Source organism: Triturus cristatus, chromosome 9, assembly GCF_964204655.1.
Source record: "Triturus cristatus chromosome 9, aTriCri1.1, whole genome shotgun sequence".
NCBI lineage: Eukaryota > Metazoa > Chordata > Amphibia > Caudata > Salamandridae > Triturus > Triturus cristatus.
Genome location: NC_140592.1, coordinates 677,882,320 through 677,897,394, shown reverse-complemented (window position 1 = coordinate 677,897,394; position 15,075 = coordinate 677,882,320). Strand labels below are relative to the sequence as shown.

The 15,075-nt window shown below is 42.7% G+C and overlaps 1 protein-coding gene across 1 annotated transcript in view; it reads right to left on the bottom strand.

Moving 5' to 3' along the window:
- The window catches only part of LOC146798483 (solute carrier family 22 member 20-like), a 141,971-nt gene that overhangs the window by 27,324 nt on the left and 99,572 nt on the right, over positions 1–15,075 (bottom strand). The window contains exon 7 of the mRNA XM_085625755.1: positions 14,439–14,554. Within this exon, the coding sequence (XP_085481881.1) occupies positions 14,439–14,554 (116 nt within the window). The remainder of the gene's footprint in view (positions 1–14,438; positions 14,555–15,075) is intronic.

The window sequence follows — 15,075 nt, the reverse complement described above, 5'->3', positions numbered from 1 at the left end:
TACATCCACTGAACATATGGATTATATCTGCCGGGCCATAATTGCATCTAGGGCATCGGTCAGTTTCCCTTTTCCCCCAGCTGAAGAGTTTAGCAGGGGTATAGTATAGCCTAAACAAAGTTTTAAAATGTTGAGCTTTAAGGTTAGCTGCAAGAAATATTTTTTTTGACAAATAAAGAGACCTACAGATGTCCACGTCAGGATCCCCAAGCAAGCCTGCCCAAACACTTTCGGAGCTGACAATATCATCTTGATTGGCATTCAACAAGATTAAGTATAAATCCTTTATTCAAGGCTGCCTATACCCAAGCCAATCAAGTATCGAAATATCGTCAAATCCAGTTATTTGAACCTTTGCGGTTTTGATAATGTCCCTAAATTGTAAATATTTAAAGAAAGTCTTAGTTTCCACCCCAAATTGACTTTGAAGCTCTTGAAAAGATTTTAACTCGGATTGCACAAATAAATCTCCAATTACATTTATACCAGCCTGTTCCCAGGTTTTTCCTAGATTATCATAAAATAAAGGTGGGAAGATAGACGAACGCCAGATAACGTGATATTTATGTAGCTTGGGGATCCTCAGAAGTTTACTTATTTTACTCCAGACATTCCAGGCGGTTCTGACTATTTTGAACCGCGTTCTTTTATAGTAGCTACCGTCTAATTGCCTTAGTAAAACGCCTGGTGCATAATCTCCTAGTGCCAGCTCATAGACAGAAGGAGGGGAGTCCGTGTTATACATCGCCGAAGTTGTACCTAGTCCAAATTTTGGTCGAAATAAACTAATCATTTGCTGCAGCATTACAGCCCAAAAATAATATTGCATATGGGGGATAGCCAATCCGCCACGGTTTTGTGGCAAAGTCATCAGCTTTATAGATCTTCTAATCTTTTTATACCCCCATATAAACTGAGAGAATATCCCGTCAATTTTTACAAAAAAACTCTTTAGGGGGTTCAATTGGGATACATCTGAAAAGGTAAAAAATTTTAGGGAACATAGTCATTTTAATAATATTAGCACGTCCTATGATGGAAATATATAGTTTATCTATACGCTTTAAATCAGTGCTGATCTTAGTTAGCAGCTGTGGCAGATTGATATCCCAAATAGTTGAAGCGCCCGCACTTATATTAATCCCTAGGTAAGTAGCCTCCAAGGACCTCCTAGCATCGTTAAGCAGGGTATTATTAGAACAGACAATCTTAGTTTTCGCTGTATTCAGCCTGTATCCAGATTGACGACCAAATTCTGATGCAAGAGCCTCAATGCGGACCAACGCAGTCAGGGGGTCAGGGGTGACTATAGCAATGTCGTCCGCATAGGCTAAGATTTTTGTGCTAAATCCCCTGACCATTATAGGTTTAATAGCCTGATCATTAAGCATAGCTCTGATTAAAGGGTCTATGTACAAAGCAAAAAGAATCGGGGAGCACGGACATCCCTGTCTGGTGCCACGTGAGATCTTAATTCTCCCGGATTCCATCCCCATCATTTGTATTCTTGTGTAAGGTTGTGAATACATGGCCTTTATGGCTGTCTGAATACGAGGGCCAAAGCCATTGGTGTTCAGGATCTGCCAAAGGAAGGCCCACTCAACCTGATCGAAGGCTTTCTGTGCATCTAATAAAATCAGAGACATTTGACCCCCCGTCTGTTCGGTGATATCGAATAAAGAAATCACCCGGCGCACATGATCCGTTGTTCCACGAGCAGGAATAAAGCCATGCTGCCATGGACTAACCAGGGAAGCTATTATTTTTGATAGTCTGTTGGCTATAATTTTAGAGTATAATTTCTCGTCAGTGTTAATCAAGGAAATTGGTCTATAATGAGGCTGGATTTACAGATGGTTTCCCTTTTTTCAAAAAAACAATTAAATTAGTATCCTTCCAAGAATGGGGTGTGGTACCATGATATTGTACTGCTAAAAATAAATCCAGAAGCATGTGCGATAGCTCAGGCTGCAAAACCTTATAAATTTCTATAGGAATTGCATCAGGACCAGCAGCCTTGCCTGATGCCATGGTCTGTAGTGCCTCATTAACTTCGGCTTGTGTGAAATCTTCTTCCAATTCCTGTATAATTTTAGGAGTAGGAGTAATTAAACACTGCCCTGCTGCTATTTGAGAATCAGTCTGAGATTTATAAATATCTCCATAAAAATCAGCGAAAACTTGAAGAATATCCTGAGGATCAGTTACACTATTCCCATCACCCCGTTTAACCTCCAAGATATTGTTAGCAGCCGTCCTCTGTTTCAATTTTAATGCAAGATGTCTTCCGGTCTTTTCCCCATATTCATAGTTATCCCTGGTTCGTGTTTGATATATTTTGGCATTCCTATTATTGTATATTCCGTTTAGTTTGGCTTTAACCTTTATCACTTCTAATTCGATTAGCCTCGCGGCATCCTTCTGTTTACTTTCAATAGATCTAAGATGTAGTTCCTCATTCATAGAGAGATCAGCCATAAGTTTCTGCACGGTCACCCTATGCTCTTTCCTGAGATGTCCAGCGAAGCTAATAATTTCCCCCCTTAAACATGCTTTGAACGTATCCCAAACAATTTCCCTTGACGCACTATACCGATTTATGTCAAAAAATTGCTTGGTCGATCTCCTAAGATGATCTACAAATCCTTTGGTTACCAGAAGTTTCCTATCAAAGGACCATTTGCTAGGGCGGTTCAAATATGCCGAGAGCTCTACCTCGAGTATCAACGGGTTATGATCTGATAGGATCTTTGAGATTTTCCATATATTGGCACGGTCTATAAGGGAGGTAGATATATAAAAATAGTCTAGTCTAACATATTTCTGATGGGGGCAGGAAAAGTAAGTATACCCGGCATCTCCTACTACCTTACGCGTCCACACATCGACTAATCCATGGCTCCCAGCTAAGGCTTTAAGAGCCTTATATACCCGTGGCTTCCTTCCATCATACCTTCCCAAAGAGATATCCGAAATACCTAAATGGATATTAAAATCCCCACAAACTATAAGTGGGGAAGGCCAGGCTGCTAGCTCAAGCTCCAACTCGGCCCTCAGAATCATCAAAGTTAGAGCCATAAATTGTACATAAAGTTACTCTACAAGGTAATAGGGCTATGGCCCATCTCCCCCACTTATCTGCTAAGGTTCGCTCCACCTCAGGCATCCGAGTGGTGGTATGTATAGCAACTCCTCTTGTAGTAGTAGTCTGACGTGAGCAGACCGTCTGTTTAAACCCAGGGATACTATTTAGCCCTCTCTTTTGAAAAGGTATATGGGTTTCCTGTTGACAAATAACATCTACCCCCCATGAGCGAATAACTTCGGCAGATCTATACCGTTTGCCAGCATCGTTCAACCCCCCTATATTCAAGGAACAAATTCTCAGCTTACCCATCATAGTAGCTTTTATTCCAATGCAGTGACTTTAAACATCTCAATGACTCAGTATCAATCAACCTATACTTTTTACCAAATTTCCCTGATTTCCCTGAAACTTTTGCTCCACCCCCTTCCCTTCCCACCCCACTCCCTAACCCTCGGCTTCTCAGCCAACCCACCCAGCCCACCCACCCTGCAAGTGAAGGCAACAGACCAACCAGGTCTGTAGAGGATGAATATTGTGCTCTCCCGAAAATAAACATAATTTAGCTATCTAATACTCTCTTGATTATCTGAAATAGGGCCTCCAATGCCCAGATAATCCTATATAACTGCTATCCTTCCATCTGCAGAAAAAGGGGGGTTACCCAAAATCCGATATTAAACTGATTACGCCTAAGATTAAACCTTCCCTCCTGTATCCAAAAACTCCTTTGCCTTTATCTCAGATGTAAAAAGGCTTGTAGTATCCCTCCAAATTACTTTTAAGCGAGCAGGGTATAAAAGAAAAGCCTGAGCTCCTTTCTCTTGGAAGGGCTTAATCATCTGACGTAAACGCCACCGGCGCTCCACAGTGACATGGCAGAAGTCGGGTCTGACAAAAAAAGAAAACCCCTCAGCCTTTAATTGGGCATCTGGTCTAGCTCTTTCAAAAACACTTTGTCTCAACAAAAAAATCCCAAAATATACCAATAACGCCCTAGGTTTAGCATTAGGACGAACAGGTTGACGAATGGAAAAAGGGACTCGATGCGCCCTTTGTACCTCCTTATGCCAGTCCCAGCCAACCAATTCTGGCAGGGAGGTCTGCAATAATTGAACAATGTAAGTACGAGGGTCAGACCGTTCCCTTCCCTCCGGAATACCCAAAAATCTCAGGTTGTTCCTACGCTGGTAATTTTCCCCCTCCTCAAGTTTCCACTGAATATCCATTAATCGTGCCTCATGAGCATCCACTTGGCCTTTGGAGCCAGCAACCTCTAGTTCCAAAACTTCTGTCCGAGTCTCAATATCAGTCATACGGTCACTTATATCCTTACAGGTCTTAGCGACCTTCCTGATTGCCCCTTGAAGTTTACGATAGGCATTCTGTGACCTCTTGCTTTCCGCCCGGGACTCCTCTCGGTGTGCAACCACACACTGCATGATAGACTCTAATGTTGAAGGAGCCGGATTAAGCCCAGCTTCTGATCCAGTAATTGAGTTAGGTTTAATAATGCCCATCAATTGATCTCCAAGTGTATAATCCCAGTTCAGGGTCGCCTGTTTTTGGCCTTCAAGACTCTTTGGGCAAAGATTCAAGGATCATACCGTTGCTGCGGAGTCTGAGGCAGAGAGTAGTTTAGCCTTATGTTGTGATTGCGGCTCATCGCTAGACAGGGTATCCCCGCCTGAATCAGAGGCAACATCAGACCAAGTTGCGTCAGAGAGAGAATAAAAATCATTTGTCTCTGAATCAAGATCTTTATCCCAGTCCTGCCGTGGGGTCCGATGACCCCTAAAACCCCCTTTGTATTTTGGGGCATGATCTTTCATCTGAGGAGGGGTACTCTGATTTTTTCCCATCAAAGCCTCACTCTGACCCGCCTGTAGCGCTGTTTTCTGAGCGGGGGGTATGTAACGTGAGTTCTCCCCACCCTCCAACGACACCATCGGGCTCTCCTGATCCTGAGCTGGACAAAAATTCTGTTTAACTGTGGCAGCATTAGGCCGAGGATCTAGAGGTATGCCTTCCTCACACTGGCCATTCGTCTCACCAAGAAACATAGGCGGTTCCTTTACCGGGCCAACCACGCTTAGTTCCGTATGCATCAGCATAGACTCCTTCTGCCCCTCTTTCCCCCCAGTCAACTCTTTACTCAACTCCTTACTTGGCTGCACAAGAACCCCGTCTCCGCCTTCTCCGCTGTCTCCACCATCGTTGCGGTTGCCTCTCCCGTTACTTTCCCTGTTGGAGGCAGCCGACGCAGCCTGCCCTCTAAGCAGGTCAATTACAGAGACTGAGGACCGATGTGGCTGGGGCTGAGAACCTCCGCCCTTCCCCTTCCTGTCTACAGAGGTCTCCGGGAGAGCGCTGGGCTTCTGTTTGTGCCCGCGAGCAGGGACGTCAGCTTCCGAAGGTAATACCGGTGGGCCCAGTCGATCCGCTGCACCTCTGCCTTTTGAAATTGCCTTTGGCCCCATGGTTGAGAAAGAGAATGAAGTGGTAATCGGCAGATGGGAGGCACAGAGCCTCTCGATGCGCTCCAACCGAGGAAGCAGCCGCTCCGTTTATCGGGCTAATGCTGAAACCCAGCTACGTAAGTTATTCGTTTCGCCGCTGGATTCTTTAAACATTGAGTTCTTGTCTTGGTAAGAGCACTCGAAAAAGTATCGCATCCTTAACTTAGAGGCATCGGGATAGCGTTGTAATTAAAAGATCTTCATCCTTTATTCCGGGAGAGCACAACCGGCTGAACACCTCACTCCTCACTCAGCCGCCATCTTGCCCCCAAGAAGAACTGGTATCCACTTTATTGCCCATAGGAAAGATTTAATAGCTCAATATTTGATGGTGGGAGAATTCTGCATTCAAATAAACATTGGTAACATTAATTTTCATCAAACTGGTTCATCCCCCAAGAAACAGTGGGCATGTTTATCCAACTGTCAGTGGCTTTTCCACCTTGTTAATAAGTAGCTTAAAGATCAAGTCATAAATAACTTGTTTTTATGTGGTCATCCCAATACCCACATATCATCTTGGACCAGTTAGAAACTACAAGTTAATCAGTAGATCTTTGGAGGTTAGCAACAACTGGGCCGCAAGAGGTTCAGGGCATGTTTTGTAATGGAGGGTGGCAGAGTTGGGTTGTTGTTAATGAGGAGCCACTCTAGTGAAGGGCACTTCATTGGTTGACAGAGTGGTGTACAACTTATGAGTGGAAAAACCAGGCTCTGATGGTGTTGCACTAACTGACCGTTGTGGCAGGAAATGGGTATGGTAGTTGGAAGGACAAGATGAAACTCTTTGTGATGGATTAGAGGAGCTGTTAAACAGTGATTAGTTCTGTATTTTAGAGACTTCAGAATATCTTTTCAAAGGTCAGCTGATTACTTTCATTGGTTTAGATCATGATAGTTCTAGTACTGTAAATGCTAACTATAGGTTTGCTGAGATCACTAGGAATGATAGCAGTATTGAATCTGACCAGTTTTAGACAGTTTACTTCCAGAGAGTGAGGATTGCAATGCATCTAGCCATAATTCCAGGGTAGTTGGAAGAAAAGGAGGACAGTCTTGGTCTTTTTTATGTTCATGCTTGAGTAGCCATCAGCTATGAGAGTTTCTCTGTTTGTCCTCATTGCATTGTTTTTTTAGTTTGTGTATTCTGAGGATACAAGCTCTCAGAACATGAGCCCTGCAGCCCAGGTTATGATCTCCTACAGAATTGTTGATCATGTCCATGGTTAGGTCAACGTCATGATTCGAAGGATGAAAGGCTGGCTCGGTGGACGAAGAACATCTGGTGGTGATCAGGATCACACTCTTCTAATTGAAATTGGAGATTTAGGGGCCGGTTTGTGGACAGGAAAATGAGACTCTCTAACTCTTTAGATGGAGTCGCTTTACTCTTGTGGTTCGATACATGCGGCCAGGAGTTGTCTTATTTTAGCCTACTCACTCTTAAAATTGTTCCCACACCATGGTATAGGGGAAAATACCTTTCCCAATTTTTCACTCAAGGTCTCGCAGACAACTGTTTTGTTATTTACAGCACCTACAAACAGCAGAAGTGCAGTATGAAGCACCAGCCAACAACCAAGTATTGTTATTGTTTTCTGCTTAAACATCAATCTAATCGAATACTAAATACAATTTCAGATCAATACCCAGTGCTTCGACTTAAAAATGCACTTGACGGCCTCGCTGGAAGCTGCAGGTTTTCACCAAATGTGAACAGAAAAGAGAGCCAAAGGAAGATGTACAGAATTTAGGAACTGGGATTACTTAATTGCGATTCATACCAAATTACAATTAGGACATTTGCAATTTTTAATGTAAGAAAACTTAAACGGTTTCAGTAGTGATTCCTAATGGGTTGCAAATCGACCTACCTCATGAATGTTAATAACATAGCAAATTAACAATGCAAACTTAAAAAAATAAAAATGCAGCCCATTGTCCTTAAAGGAAAATGGGAATCATTTAAAAAGAAAAAGATGAAACTTTGAAGCTTCATTTTTTAAGTGTATTCAGTGGTCTGTGGAACCAGTGCCAGCTCTTAAAAATATATTTTTTTACATTCTCAAAGAAGATGGGTAGTCCCATGTGGAATGGTTACCACTACCTTCAAGTAGTCTATAAAAAATGAATGTTTTGCGAGCGTAATTCAATTGCAAAACATAGTAGTGCAATTCAGTATTTGGAAGGGACGCCCTAAACACGCATCTTCCAAATACGGAATCATGAAACCAAATTGCAATTCGGTAACAAGCTACTGAATCTTAATTTGGCATTTGTGCATATGAATAAGCATTTTTGCTGTCACAAAGAGCCAGATCGGGCCATTTCCGGCTGCACAAATGTTTTCTACATATGGCCCCTGATGCTACTGTAAATGCTGCTCTAATAAGCTCTACTCTCCTGCCAGGGCCTTACAAGAATCTCAGAGACATTCTAAAGCCTAATGGAGAAAACATAGACATGAGACCCTGCAGCCCCCGTGGTGTGGGGACCCATAGCTCCAAGAGGCCCCTTCCGGCACTGTGCACGGGCCCCTGGTCTGAGAGCTCCTTACTGAGTGTATTTTGCAGGGTGGCCCCCTCAAGTTTAGTTACGCTACTGAAATAAGGGCAAACATGAGTCTTCTTGGCTGTCTACCAGGAGTATAAACCTATTTGAGGTCGCAAATGGCCTGATTCACATAATTGGGCTGTTTGCGACTGTAAAGAAGGTTTTTAAAATGTATAAAAGCCAAATTGGTATGTATAAATGTTCTGCGACCGAATTACGGTCGCAAAACATCAATTTTTTATCGATCCCTCAAGGGGATGGTAACCATTCACAAATGGGAAGTGGTCCCCGTGGGACCCCTTCCCCTTCATGGATGTTAAAACAAATATATTTAAGAGCAGGCAGTAGTCCAAGTGACCACTGCCTACTCTTAAACAAGCATTTACAATGCAATAGGTCTCGCATTTATTAAACTTGGAGCAATTGGCATTGAAAAGGACAATATTTTTTACTTGTGCTTTTGTATTTGCAGTAGAGCAAATATATTTGCATAGTGCTATTGGTATGGTATGAGCTTGCGACGCTGGAGAACAAGTTAATGGGCAATAAAAAGAGCGAGCCTAAAGGAGGGACAGTGTGACAAGTAGAGCGAAGAGACTGCTATGAAGTACTGGTGGAAGAGCCGCATAGAGAGACTGAATGGATAAGATGGAGGGACTAAAAGGCTGGGATGAAAAGAGGGACAGGCTGAGAAACCGAGAGACTCTGGTGAAAGGAGTGACAGAATGAAGAGGGGAGAGGTAGGCCATGAAGTAACGGAGGGTAGTGCCATTAGAAGACAGTTAAAGGCTGAGGTGAAAGGAGGAGTCCACTAATAAACTGAGAGCCTCTGGTAAAGAGGAGGTACAGTGTGACGATGTGAAAAAAGTGACAGTAAGAGCAGAGAGACAGCAATGAAGTAGTGGTAATGTTTTTACACATGTTTTGTTTGCAGTGTAGCTTTTTTTAAGTATACTAGAGTTAAAGCTATATTGAGGCTGTAAATCAAGCGATCGGCGCTCAGGAGACGGCGGGAAGGGAAGTGGTTCAGGGTGGGAGATGAAAGGCTGGGACATGAGAGCAAGTGAACAGCGGGGTGGGAGGGAGGGTGGGGGTGATCTGGGTACTGGAGAACAACCAGCTGCTGGCCCAGCAGTTTCGGAAAAGCAAACCAATTGGTTTGCCAGTGTGAAATAAAGAAAAGTAAATACGTTGTGAAAGCAACTCTGTTTTAAACAATGAAAGGCGAGCTTAAAGTCAAAGCGTCGCCGTTTTGAAATCAATAAATAAAGATGCGAGGCGATGCGGATGGCTCGCCGCCACACATTCCTGTCTATTTCCCAATGTGTTTACTTCTGTGTCCGATTGTAAACAAATTATTAGGTAAATGAGCCTTTTGGATCGGACAACAAATTGTTTACATTTAATTGTATAAACCATGCACTTCTGTTCCACATGGAGGGCGAACTACGGAGTAAAATATGAGACTCAATACCAAATGTGCCCATGCTATAACAAGCATTGGCCAAATCAATAGGTCTTGCCTTCTTTTTTTGTTAAAAAAAATAATAAAAAAATAAAGTAAAACATGTAGCCTAAACGTGGTGCCCTGATGCTTGCAATAAAAAATGAATTATAAAAAATAAAACGCACATAATTTTAATTGAACAGACAAGTGTGCTAATAGCATATATCGGGGCTCTTTTCAGCTTTAATTATGGTCAAATATGATGATTGTTGGCTCAAAAAGGAGACAATTCGTTTTGAATTACTCCAACCTGAACGCAGTTTAAACACACAAGTTTAACACATGCCTTTCGACATTTCACATGTTAAAAATAGGGACGATGTTGGCTTAAAGGGGTACAAGCATATTAAACCACATTGAATAAAGCACTGTCACTAGCACACAGAGTAAATGACTAGGGGGCATATGTGTCAAACGATTTTTTAATCGCAAACGCTGTGATTCGCAAAATAACAGCGTTTGCGATTAAAAAATTGGTAATCGGGATGTATGAGCCAAATTTAAGGAATTGCTAATTTAGCGATTTCTTAATTTTGCGTAAGCATTTAAGAAATCGCAAATTGCGATTTCTTAAATGATATGTAAAAAGCACCCAAGTTGTGCGAATTATCCTTAAGAAATCGCAAATTACCACCAACTTCCAGTTGGTGGTAATTTGCGATTTCTTTTCAAAATGCACTTTTTTTTTATTTTACAAAGTGCCGCGTGGCGCTCATACATGCCCTTAGGGCATGTATGTGCGCCATATGCACACACATGCTCATTTCAGGGGTGCATCAGGGTGTCATCATGACACCCTTGCACCTTTGAAATTATTCTCAAATTGCGATTAGCAAATTGCGATTCGCTATTTGAGAATTACTTCCCATTCATTCCTATGGGTCTCCTGGCCCATAGAAATGAATGGGCAGGTATTCCTTAATTGCGATTTCGCAATTTGCTAATCGCAATTAAGGAATTTTAAGAAATCGCAAAAAGTTTGCAATTTTTTAAATACATCCCGTTTTGCAATTCTCAAATAGCGATTCTTTAAAAATCGCTATTTGAGAATCGCAAATGGTGATGTTGATACATATGCCCCTAGGAGAGCTGCCAGGTCGCTAATCAACAGCGCTCAGCAGGAGCAGCAAATAACTAAATACAAATGCTGCTGCTATGTACGGCGGTCAAGTTTGCCTGTGGGCGCTCCAAAACAAATTATTATGTTAAGTTTTATTTAGTGTGAATCAGACCCAAACATATCGGGTATCAGAGCGCTTTTCATGAGCACCAGTTTCCTTACACAAGGACACAAATGTGCCCAGTAGCGCACGAAAGCGAACGGCTCAAGCAGCAAAGCGGGAGGGGGTGAGGAGAAGGGCAAGCAATGACAGGGGAAGACAGGAGGCAGCAACAATCATGTGAAATAAAAAAAATAAAAGCATTAGCAAAATTCAATTGGTCTCGTCTTTGGGGCCTTGTAGGTTTTTAGCTAGAGTTATTGGTTTAGCCAATGTATATAATCCTAAAAGGCTGTAAGGGCTGAGACACTTATTGGCCCAGCAAGTCCCAATTCAATAAACAAATAATCCTAATAAAAACTGAATTTCTCCTGTAAATATTCCATCGCCTAAGCCAGTTTTATTCTTAATTATACATAAATTCCTTTCACACGATCCTGCCAGCTCAGCAGTCACAATTACATATTAGAAAGACATTGTAAATGCCATCAGCAGTGCGCATTTATTTGTGTAAGCAGTTTCTCATATAAATATTTCAATGGTTGGGCTGTGTTGTACTAAAATATTAATACATGTAAAAACCACAAACCTGTCAGTTAAGCATGTTCACAAACACATTTAAAATAAAAGAGTATCAAATAGCCCTTCATCAAAAGGAGGAGATACCATGTTATTACATGTGAAAAGATGGAAGGGCTGGGACAATGTCAGTGGCACAGCAAGTATTGCTTTATGTGTAGTAAAATGCCATAAGCATACGAGCCTTTAAAAAACATGAGAGTAAAGTATACAATTTACTTAAACGCAAATAAATGCTGTCTGATAACAGCATGCCAGCCCTTCCAGCACAGGAACATAAGATCTACTCTGCAGTATCTGCCCGCGTGGTAGTTCACGCGTGTGCAGTGTTCTACGTCGGCGGGTGGTCGCGAGCGTTCCGTGGTTGATGCTTGGGTGACTGATCTCCGTGACCACTCGCTGCTTGACGCCAACTCTGTCTGCGGGGTTCTGGATTTATTTTTAAAAAAAAACTATCTTTTATTTGGCGTTTGCGCAGTCATTATATACTCCTTTTGATAAAACAAGCTCAGACGAACTGTAAACATGTAAAATGTGGTGCCGTTTATGAAACAGAAAAGATACATTACTGTGCCTGAAAGGCTGTAAGGGGAGGGCATAGTTTAGAAAAGTTAACACCACCAGTTGGAAAGATTATCATGGCATCTGGGGTGCAGCAGCATCCATAAAATACATATCTTTCGTGAAGCACACAAGAAGCCCGGCGGAGCGTGGTGCGCGCGCTTGGCGGGGCGCGCATTCCAAATGTGTTCTAAGCATTTTTGTTACTTTATATATAACCAAGAAAACATGTTCATCTTCAGAGTTTGACCTAGGTCTAGAGATGGAAAGAGCCAATGAAGGAGAAACAGAGCAAGGCAATGGCATAATGGTGAAAGTAGGGTTGAAAAAGAACCTTCAAAACTGATATTTGAAATGTAGAGTGGAGGAAAAAAAAAAGAGGCTCCTAGTGGAATGACCATTAAAGCAGCCTTGGTATTATGTAAATCTGGCTTAACTGGCCCCCTAGAAAAACTGCAAGTATTTATTTATAATAAACTAAGGACTGAACAGTACACACGTCGCAGCTGGGTAACAATCTGTGCAAATTTCAGGAAACAGCAGTCACTGGCACTTGTGGCCAGTCAGCAGGGAACGATGGTGGTAACGGAGGTTGGGTGTGCATTGAATGAGCATGAGGTGTGCGTCTTGTGTGAGCTGATAAGCAGGGGGGGAGGGGGGAGTTGTGAAAAAGCAGCAGCGAGTAAAGAGGGTTGTAGTTGCCTGGAGGTGCGGATGTCATCGTGCATGATTTCCGAGACGAGCATCAGCCTGCTGTCAGTTTAGTTCCGTTGCTCGCCCAACAGGGAAAGAAAACGGTCTCAGATGCCTTATAACTTCCTGGCCATATCACCGCAGGAACACTAGGGAAACAAATGATCATGGGGAGCTGCTTTCAATCAATGTGTCAGGTACGGGCTGAGCACACTTTACACGAAAATCCACTGTGATTTCAAATGGAAGATAAAACACCCACTGCCAAAGTTTTTAGGATCTGAACGAAACTCTCCCGGCAGACACACCAGGTTTCAATTAAAATTCCACGCAGCAGCTCATGCTAATAGGAGGTGAAATGTTTAGGAAATTTAGAACACACGTACATGAAAAAGGGAATTTAGGGTGTCTCAAAAGTACAATTTACAATTTAAAAAGCGCCATTCATATTTTACACCCACTAACTCAGCATTAACATTCGGCGGATAAACGTAGAAGCTGGCTCCTGGATTCAAAGATATTTGAAACACTAACCGGCTCGCTCTTTTTATCGCACTTCCACACAGTAGAAAGTGAAGCTCTGTGGCCTAACGATGTTGGTGCGAGGTATTACTACGTTTGTTGCTCGTCACCCTTTGCAGTCGGAACATCAAAGACAAAGTTCCAATTTAACCATTTAAGAAGCAGTGACCACGCCAAGTGCCTGGCAAGGCACCGAGTGAGGGGCCAGTAAGGTGGGGGAGAGAGTGGTGCACGCCGCGCGCGCTGCACTAATTAACAAGCAGCAGCTGTTTTGTTTACGTTTAAAAACAAGCCCGGCGGAGCGTGGCGCGCGCGCTTGGGGGCGGGGGAGTGGACCCTTTGAAGTGCTCCCAAAAGGCGGATTGCATGGCGGCACGATGCGCGTGATTGTGCGCGTGCTAGCCATGCAATCCGCTTTTTGGGAGCACTTTTGAAACCCGTATTCTATAGTCTCGCTTTGCAATCGCTTACGCAATAGCAAGGCGAGACCTAAAAATGAAAATGTAACATTTCATTTTATTATATGAAACGCTTCCCTTTTTCTTTTAAGAAAAATTAGCTGCATTTGAAAGAAAAAAGATTGCCTTATTAAATAGTGATCACAGACATGGTGGTCTGCTGACCCCAGCAGGCCACCATCCCTGTGATGGCAGTAATGACTAATGGGTCACAAATTGCGACCTAACGCTTTAATATTCATGAGGTAGGTCTGTTGCAACCCCATTAGAAATCGCTGTTAAGAACTTATACATTTTTTGTACATTAAAAATTGAGATTTCCTAACTGTGATTCACAAAGAATTGCAATCAGTGTTTATTTACCCCGTTCAGGACCACTGAAAATGTACTCTGTGTGCTGTGTAGCTGTTGGTCCCTAAAACTACCACATACAGCATCTTATCCTAACTGGCTGCTAGGTGTCACTGTTGAGATCTGGCATTTGCCTCATTACAACTGGTAGTCATTGCTGAATTTAGAACAGAAGTGTTAAATGTCAGAAAATGGTGCCCCTTAGATGAGCCTAGCCACTTGTTCATAGGCCCAAATCAGAGCAACACTCAAAGGCCGTCACATGGAGTACACCTCTTATGGAAACCTAGAGTAACATAACTAAACTCAGCAAATATGATTCAGAAAAGTGTAAGCAGAACAAGAAATATTTATTTTTTAAAAGAATTTCTGAGATCACAGTTCACCTACCAGAGCACGGCCAAGAGGCAGGAGATCCTGCGCACGGCTGGCGTGCGTATGAGGTCCACCAACGAATGCGACGATCTCATTGCCATTATCTCAGTCTGCATGTGAGATTTCACCATCTTGGCAGGAGAGAAAAGGAAAAGTTATCCTATAGGTTATGTGCATAGCCATTATGAGGGCACAGATCCCTTCTATTGTACCGGGAATGTTCACATCATTTTTGCGGACATGAGCTTCTGCTCTAAGTGAGCTTGTAAGTCATTATCTATAAAAAATTGCATTTTTATTATGGTATAAGCAAATATAAGCATCATTTCTAGACTGAGAACCCCTGAGCAATGTACTAAGACTCAGAGAGTGGCCCTGTGGTCTGAAGATCCTCTCAAGTTGTGTCTTCCTCAGTGGCGTAAGAGCCCATGTGTCAAGGGCCCTATTGCAGGGAAGGAAATGGACCCCCTGGCCGCTCTTTGAACTGGAAAATAAAGCAAGAATCAGAGTTTCATTAGTCACTCAGGTCTCTAGGGCCTGGGGCCACTGCACCTGCTGCACCAATGAAAGCTACATCCCTGGTCGTCCTTTGGGAGGGTGACTACTGTCTGCATACCGGGCTTTAAGTAACAATGGTGGCCGTATGAATTTC